This window comes from Heteronotia binoei, chromosome 19, assembly GCF_032191835.1.
Source record: "Heteronotia binoei isolate CCM8104 ecotype False Entrance Well chromosome 19, APGP_CSIRO_Hbin_v1, whole genome shotgun sequence".
In the NCBI taxonomy this organism is placed as follows: Eukaryota; Metazoa; Chordata; class Lepidosauria; order Squamata; family Gekkonidae; genus Heteronotia; species Heteronotia binoei.
Genome location: NC_083241.1, coordinates 17,089,834 through 17,098,371, shown reverse-complemented (window position 1 = coordinate 17,098,371; position 8,538 = coordinate 17,089,834). Strand labels below are relative to the sequence as shown.

At 47.0% G+C, this 8,538-nt stretch overlaps 1 protein-coding gene across 1 annotated transcript; it reads right to left on the bottom strand.

The window, feature by feature from the left end:
* Nucleotides 1–390: 390 nt before the first annotated feature.
* LOC132587837 (apoptosis-enhancing nuclease-like) lies at nucleotides 391–7,451 on the bottom strand. Its single transcript, XM_060260222.1, has 4 exons — nucleotides 7,361–7,451; nucleotides 4,429–5,146; nucleotides 3,101–3,301; nucleotides 391–1,096 (listed from the first exon to the last, which is right to left on the bottom strand). The coding sequence occupies exons 2-4, from the start codon at nucleotides 5,143–5,145 to the stop codon at nucleotides 893–895; spliced, it is 1,122 nt and encodes a 373-aa protein (XP_060116205.1). The 5' UTR covers nucleotide 5,146; nucleotides 7,361–7,451; the 3' UTR covers nucleotides 391–892.
* Between the last annotated feature and the right edge of the window lie 1,087 nt (nucleotides 7,452–8,538).

Below are 8,538 nucleotides of genomic sequence, written 5' to 3'. Positions count from 1 at the left end.
CTACAAACCAAGAGCTTCTCCCAGCCCACCAAGAGGGCCTCCTCCAGTGTACTGAAATCCTGTGCTGCCTTTGTACAGCATCCCACTACTGGGCCACTCATTTTTGGAGGAAAAGGCCGTGTGAGGAGGGGGGCATTTGTTCCAGAAGGAAAAGGCCCTTTTGTGGGTGGGCATAGGCAGGCACGGTGCCCTCTGCTCTACAGCACAAACAGTAAAAAGGGACAAATTTGGGACGCTCACAGGGTCTCCTCCTTAAAAGCCCAGGAGCCTCCAAATAGGCCCCTTTGTGAAACAAGGACTGCAGAAACGCTTCTTTAATTGTTGCTATCAGAGGCTTTCTTTGGTATGAGAAGTTCTATAGCCTTCCCCCCATAAATGTATACACTCCCATTCAGATAGTATTTGTTTATTTATTGTCCGCTGTTTTTACTTGGATCGGAGGCAGATTTCACAAGAGCGAGTCCATACAATTGATAGGAGAAGACACTCAATGAACAATGCAATACGACGTGGTGGAAAGTGCTAGTCACAGCTGACTGTTGGCAACCCTGTAAGGTTTCCAAAGCAAGAGACTATCAGAGGTAGTTGGCCACTGCCTGCCTCCACACCACAACCCTGGTATCCCTTGGAGGTCTCCCATCCAAGTACTAACCAGGGCCAACCCTGCTTCGTTTTGGAGACCTGGCTAGCTTGGGCTACTCTAGCCAGAGGGAGCTGGAATATTGTCAGGATCAAATCTATCTATCCTCTCAAAATGACTACAGTGGTACCAAGCTTATGAGAACCAAGTCCTGAAGCTTAATCCACAGCTCCCAAAGCAACTGTCCAGAGCAGAGTTTTAAACAGGTCTCTCTTAAGCACCAAAGCAAGCTCTTCCCTCAAGAGGGCGCCTTCATTTGCAGTCCAAGTTGAGATCCTCAGGCCAATACTGATCGTCCATGTAGTGGTCATTATCAGTGCAATTATCTAGAGGGCTGCTGGAAGGACTTGTGGAGAGTTGGCCAGTCATGTCCTTCTCCCACTGCATCTCCACCAATCTGTAGAGTTCCATAGAGGTCTGAGCATCTTCTACTGATGAGTGCCCCTCTCTGCTCACCTAGCATGAGGGAGAGAGGAAGAAAACTGTTTTGAAAACAAAGGTCCAGTTCTTAAGATCCACTGCCATTCATCATACCTTAAGCTGACTATTTCTAGTTATCATTTACTCCAAATCTTTGAAGCACAGCCCTAAGGTGTAAACAGTACTCCATACTCCGTATTGTTGGAAAAAATACAGCCAGTTGGGAATGTTCTTTCATCTATGGTGGGAGTGTCAGGAGGACGTGGTGTCTATTTGGTCAAAAGGCTGGAATAGAATTGTAGAGTGTTCAGGAGTAAATATCCCTTTTAGTCCTGAATTTTTTCTTTTAGATTCCTGGCCAACTATCTTGGTGGAAAAATGCAAGAGAGTTTTTATTTCTCCGCTGGTAGCTGCAGCCAGACATATCATTGCCTCTTGCCGGAAACAGTCAGCAAAACTCACACTTGGAAGCATGGTACGATAGAATTAGGGAAACATTCATTATGTCTCAAATGACTCAAAATGTTTTCTTTTTAGGAGATTCTTTATTAACTGCAACTGACCATATGCATAACTGCTGGGACTCAGTTATTGTTTATTTTAAGTTCAACAATGTTATACCGAATCAAACTGACTATAATATATGGATGTTTACATCAATGTGTCTATTCCCTGTCAGTATTGACTGAGTATTTTAATTGCCAGTATTAGACTAAAGAATCATTAGGTTTTTATAAATTTCTTTAGAAAACCTACATTTTTAAATTGTAAAATATTGAAGTTACTAATATATTATTGTGCAACTTCTTTTGGAAACTCAGTTTGAATGCTGGTTTATTGAAGCATAAGTTTCTCTCATGCTCTGTTTGTAATGCTTGAACTGAAATCTATGTTTGTAAAGTCTAAATTCAATAAAATAAAACATTGTGCCAAACACAGTGAAATTTACCATGCAAGCCTGTACCTGTGGACACAATCTCATTTTATTCAATGAGATTTAACCCCAAGTAAATGTACACACCGAGCCTTCAGGAAGAGTTACTGTACCCATCTCCACACACTCTCAGATGGCACCAGAGAAAGCACAGCCTCTTTCCAAAGTTTGGTGTAGTGGTTAAGTGCACGGACTCTTATCTGGGAGAACCGAGTTTGATTCCCCACTCCTCCACTTGCACCTGCTGAGATGGCCTTGGGTCAGCCATAGCTCTGGCAGAGGTTGTCCTTGAAAGGGCAGCTGCTGTGAGAGCCCTCTCCAGCCCCACCCACCTCACAGGGTGTTTGTTGTGGGGGGCGGGGGAAGGTAGAGGAGGCTGTGATCGCTCTGAGACTCAGAGTATAGGGCGGGATATAAATCCAAAATCTTCTCTCTGGAAAGGCTCAAAGGAAGCTGCAGGGATCAGCTGACTGGATAAGATCTGGCCAAGAGATATAAAGTGCTTTGAAGGCTGAGTCATTTTTGTATTAACTCAAGGAGAGGCCATGGCTCCATGGCAGAGCATCTGCTTGACATGCAGAATGTCCCAGGTTCAATCTCTACCATCTTCCCCTAAAAGGATCTGGCAGTTGGCTGATGTGAAAGATCTGCACCTGAAACCCTAGAGCCACTGCCAGTCTGAGTAAATACTAGCTTCAATGGACCCGATTCTTCACCTACCATGTGGATGATGACCCCAAATATTTCCGCTGTGCCCAATGAGCTCATTTGGCTACTTCAGAACAGCGATGTACCTACCACCTGGCTTCGCTAGACTAACCACATACTTCACTGTCTGACATGAGAACTGTTGTTGGGTGAGGGTTGGGGGAAGACAAGCGGCAGTCATAGATAGGAACATACCAAGGGACAAAGGCTGGAGAGACAGCGTGGGACAAGATTGCAGAGAGCTAAAAACGAGTTTGTGAGGGGTACTGGAGAGGATGGGAAGCCACCAAACCTGTAATGACCTATTCATACACGCAAGCCTACACTGGACACTGAACAATCAAACAATGGGCATGTGGGTGTGAATCAGGTCAAGATTCACAAAAAGGGAAGGTTACCTGAATCTGTTTATGTAGAAACTTCTTAGCTAAGCTCTTGAGAGAGACACCAGTTTTCAGCAGCAGCCCCCCTTTCCCTTTCCGGAGAGGGCTCCGGCTAGTGTCACGTGTCCATTCTTGGGGATGGAAATACTTCAGGGCTCGGAAGTCGTTGTGAATGGCATGTCCCACCACAATTTTGTCTTTTAAAATCTGCAGGATCTGCAAGGGTGAAAAGGTTGTCAGTCCATCATATGGCAAGATTTGGGAGCGCGTGGGCAGAAGAGACGAAAATATGCTCCTTATATTTTAAGATTAAGTGAAAGCCAGTATGGTGTAGTAGTTACAGTGTCACACTAGGCCCATTTCTCATGTGATTGCCTCTCAAATGGCAGCATTTCATTATTTTTAAAGGACATAGATGCTAGCCAATATGACCTAGGAGAAAATCCTTTGTGAAATCCAAGTCAGTGGGTCAGCAATTTTCTCCAGACCAGTTTGGCAAAGGGGTCCTGGAGGTTTTTGGCATCTTCTGGGCATGAAGCAGGTGTCATTGGGGATGTAAGTGTGTGTGGGAGGTATTTGTGAAATTGCCCAGGGGGCTGGACTAGATGACCCTAAAGATCCCTTCCAGCTTTGTGATTCTGTGGTTCTAAGCAGCCACTATCCAACAGACCCCTTAGAATCATAGAGTTGGAAGGGACTTCCAGGGACATCTAGTCCAACCCCCCTGCACAATGCAGGAAACTCACAAATACCTCCCCCTAAATTCACAGGATCTTCATTGCTGTCAGACGGCCATCCAGCCTGTTTAAAAACTTCCAAAAGAAACTTGAACCAAGATTATCTTCTCAAGACAAATCAAAAGGGAACATAGACAGCAAACCTCCAGCCAGGGCTGCAGGTCATTGAAACACTTTTGTTCTTGCAAAAGTTAGCAAATGTTGGTGGGGGTAGAAAGTGCTGTCAAGTCACAGCTGACTTAGGGAGACCCCGTACGGCAACTCCCATCAGCCCCAGCCAGCATGGCCAATGGCTGGGGCTGATGGGAGTTGTAGGCAAAAAACATCTGGAGGGTTACTGTTGGCCACCCCTGCCGTATGGTTTTCAAGGTAAGAGACATTCAGAGGTGGTTTGCCATTGCCTGACTCCATTTTGCCATTGCCTCCCAACCCTGGTATTCCTTGGACGTTTCCCATCCAAGTACTAACTGGGACAACCCTGCTTCATTTCCAAGATCTGATGAGATCAGGTTAGTTTGGGCTATCCAGGTCATGGCAGTGAGCCTTAGTACTTCATAATAAAACTGTTATAGCAACTCTAGCTCTGCGACAAACTCACACTCTCACCTCTGCCCGTGCCGTCACAAAAGGAGTTGCCTTCTCCAAGTGCCGCCGGGTGATCCCACTCCAGCGAGTCCTATAATCCACAACTGGAAGCTGTGGCTGGATGTACTTGTCATAGATCACATCACCATCGTAGTTCACCACTGAACACCGAGCCAACTCACTCACTTTCCCACCAGGACCTGTGCCCACCATTTCGCAGTCTATGGCCACTGGCTTCTTAGACTTGCATTTCAGATAACAGAAAGAATTTGCATCTGCAGCAGAGCTGCAGGGAAAGGATACCGCATTTATAAGGTGTTGGGAAGATGAATATTGCTTGGTTGTTCCTGCTGATGGAACTGACATTGCTGGACAGAGTGTATGAAGTTCCTTCTCTCTCTCCTCCTTGGTCAATTGGCTGACTTCCTGGCCTTGTATTCTGCAGGTCTTGGAGGAGTCCAATGCCATGCTCAGGGTCTCTTCCTCCAATGTGTGCCTCAGCACCTCCTTCCATTCCAGCATTCTGCGTGCCATACAACGCTGGTGTTTTCTGGACTTTCTTCTATTCTGTCGACCAGCTTCAGCACATGGGGAAGCTTTATTGAGAGACTGGCCCGGATCCCATTTATGGCGGGGGCATTTGAGAAGCTGGTCATCTACCCCTAAACTAGTCCCTTCTTCCTGGTCCCTTTTTGCTGGCTGCATCCCTCCTAGGAGATGTTTGCTGCTAGAATGCATCCTGACAACAGAAAGAAAGAAAGAAAATGCAACAGTTAGTAATGAGCAGCAAACCTTAATACTTTATAATGAAAGTGTTAAATCAACTCTAGCTTTTATCAAAAAGGGGACATTTTATTGTTCCGCAGGGCCTATAAAACAGAGCTGTTTCACCAGGCCTTTGACTGAGGTGGGAGGCATCCATGTTAGCTGGCCTTCCTGCTTAAATTGTTCAAATTTCCCAAATTCCTAATCCATTAAAGTATTTATTAATTCCATCTATGTAGCCCAGCAGATCATCCTGAAATCGCTGCTACCTTGTGATTACTCATTTTAATGATGTAGTTTATTGTGGTTGTTTCTGTTGTGATCCGCCCTGAGCCCAGTTGAGGATGGAATAAAAATAATACCAGTGCAGAAAAATCTACAGGGAGCGTGCTTCAGTGATACGACAGGAATGCAGACGGTGCCAGGTTCATCTCCAGTTAAAAGGATCAAGCAGCTGGTGATGTGAGACTCCCACCTAACACTCCAGACAGCCAGCTACCAGTCAAAGCAGACACTGCTGACCTTGATGGACTAATAGCCTGATTATGTACATAGGGAGGGAAATATTTACTACCTATTCATTGGTTTGGATAGCCCACCTCATTACAAGGTTCCTTATCAAACAGCTGAAAGGGGACTTTTCAAAAGAAATGCCTTCACCTTTATCAACCTGCCTGTGCTTTAAAACACTCCCTCCTTCAGAGATTAGGTTCACAGTAACAAGCAACAGGGTCTTTTCTGCAGTGGCATCCAATGTATGCAACACTCCTTCCAGAGAGACTTTTCTCATGTCTCCAGTGAATTACTAACCACCACTGCCCTTCCCCCCAAGGGTTATTGTTTATCTGGCATTTTATTATTTGTTATTTTTATCCATTTATTTTTAACAACTTTAAACCTCTTCAGAGGTTTTTTTTCCCCCTAAGCAAAAAGAATGAATATGGACAGTGACTGGGGTATAGGTTTCCTAATGCTGACATCACATCCCTGTCAAGCGAGGCTCATCCTTCCAAGCTGCTGTCACCATTCTGAAGAATGGCAAATCTGTCCTTTCCGGACAGGCTTTTGCATTCCTGACTTGGGCTCTCCAAAGCAGTTATGACTCCTCTGTCAGCCTCAAGTAGGCCCACGTCAGAATCCACTCAGCCTGATCATGCAGACATGCTCCTTCCAAACTGAGTGTGAAATCTGGGACTCTATCATCCTTTCTCATCGATCGCTCTGTATTTTTATGAGGTTCTCTTTCTGCATGCTATATTGAAAACAACCTCCTCCTCCCACCAGTAACAGTAAACTTTACTAGCAAGGATCCAGTGATCTGCTAAATTGTTTTGGGGCATCAGACATTCACTGGACTACTCTCCCAAATCCTCAGTGGCTAGCACATTGGATTCCACCAAACCCCCTTCCTTTCCTCTCTTTTGTGTTGGGTCACTCAGCCTACGCAACACAGCAGCGAAAGCCAGAGGAGCTGCTATGAGCTCCAGAAAGTTGCCTTTTACAGTAGGTTCTGCCATAGGGTTGCCAACTCCAGCCTGGGGAATTCCGGCTGGAGATTTGGGGCAGTGCCTCAGGAGGGGTGGAGGAATCCGGAGAGGGATTTCACGGTACACCACCGAGACCGCCCTCTGAACCTGACATTCCCTTCAAGCGAACTGATCTCTGTAGCCCGCCGCCCATTGTCAGGAGAGCTCCAAGTCTCACCTGGAGGTTGGAAACCCCAAGACTACCCCTGACTCTGACTGACACAGGCACTTCACTTCATCTGTTAACCGACCCTTTAACAGAGAGTTCAGGAACTGAACTCGGGACTTTCCAGGTAGGAGGAGATAACTCTTCCACTGAGGCGCCCCTACTTGTGGTGACCGAAAAACCTCTGGCCACACTCATCCCTTTCTCCCTACCCAAACGCTGACCCTCCCATTCAAAACGGGGGCGAGGTGACGGGTGGTCGTGATCACCTGGCCTCTCTTTCTTTGCACCTAGCCTTCCTGTTCCTGCCACTAAACCTAGGCTTTCCCTGGCTGGCTTCTCCAGCCTGCCTAGGGCCCCCATTCCTCTAGCCCAGGGGTGGCCAACGCTAGCTCCCCAGATTTTTTTTTGCCTACAACTCCCATCACCCCCAGCCATTATGCTCTCTCCCAAATTCCTAATTCTGTCCTCCCCCCCCGTCCCGTTTCCCCCTTACCTCCACCAGCCGGCTTCCCACGTGTCAATCCCGGAAGCAAAGTCTACTAAAGCGCAGTCGGCATGTCCGGGCAAGTCCGCCAGTGGACCACGCCCCCGCCTCGGTGATTGGCTGCCTTAGTAGAGAGGGGCAGGGTTGCTTTGCATTTGAGGGCGCGTCCTTCTGGCTGCTGAGAAGTCTGGGGCGGGGCTCAGGCGAACTCTCGGGCTCAGCAGGCGCCCCCAGGGAACGCTCGGAAGTTGGTGTGCGATGCTTGTGGCCCACTGAATCCTCCCTGGATGGAGAACTACCGGGGTGGGAATAGAGGCAGGGCCGGGTCTCTCTCTTGCCTCTCCGCAGAGGAAGGGTCCAGATGGCGGTGGTGGGGGAGGTGGTATAGGAAGGAGAGCACATTTTCCAAGGGAGCAGATCTCCGTCCACGGATATAATTTACCCTCTTTCGGCTGCCTTTTTCTTAACGTGGAACCTATTGTACCGTCCTCATGTAAAACTGTAAGACGAGTAACATCGAGACTGTAGCACCAAACTAATTTGCTGGAATTGAATTTGATGGTTTTAATGTAATGATAGATATCAGTGAATTGTGATACATAATATGTTGTGTGACCAGTGTGCTTTTATTATTGTCATGTTTGTATTTTATGTTGTGCTATGTGAGCCTCCCATAGCCTGCTTAGGCGGGGACGGCGGGATACAAATTAAATATTATTATTATAATTTCTCAGTTAGAAACCACGTGCCCACCTCACCCCTGCGGTCAGAGTACCCTGCGTGACAGTGGCACGTGTGCATAGTCGGCTTCGGTGGCACCTGAATGTACAGGGGATTGCCCTCTGCCGCTAGTGATGGAAAAATGCCCACTGAAGGGAAGGAAGCACTGCTCTGGTTGCTTCTGGGGAGGGAGGTTCATCCTTCCTTTTAGCTGTGGCGTCTTGTGATCAAGAATTCTACTTTGTGAGCTGCTGCATAACTTAGTTTGCTCCGGGACCATTTTTCCTGCACTGAGACAATGTGTGAGCCTGTAGCTGAAAAGCTATGAGCTAGCTCACACTAACTCAGCTTAAAGGGAACGCTAGTCACAGTTGAAAACTTAAAAAAAAAATGTTGGCAACCCTCCAAGGGACAAAATATGGGTGCGTGCATAGTCCTTTGACAAAGGGGGGGCAGGGCTACTACTA

Bases quoted from the DNA above. Each gene is read 5' to 3' on its own strand.
- LOC132587837 (XM_060260222.1), bottom strand. From the start codon at position 5,145: ATGCATTCTAGCAGCAAACATCTCCTAGGAGGGATGCAGCCAGCAAAA. The intron at 3,302-4,428 runs GTGAGAGTGTGA...TCACCCTTGCAG, and splicing joins TTGTGACGGCACGGGCAGAG to ATCCTGCAGATTTTAAAAGA. The intron at 1,097-3,100 runs GTAACCTTCCCT...CCCTCATGCTAG, and splicing joins TTCTACATAAACAGATTCAG to GTGAGCAGAGAGGGGCACTC.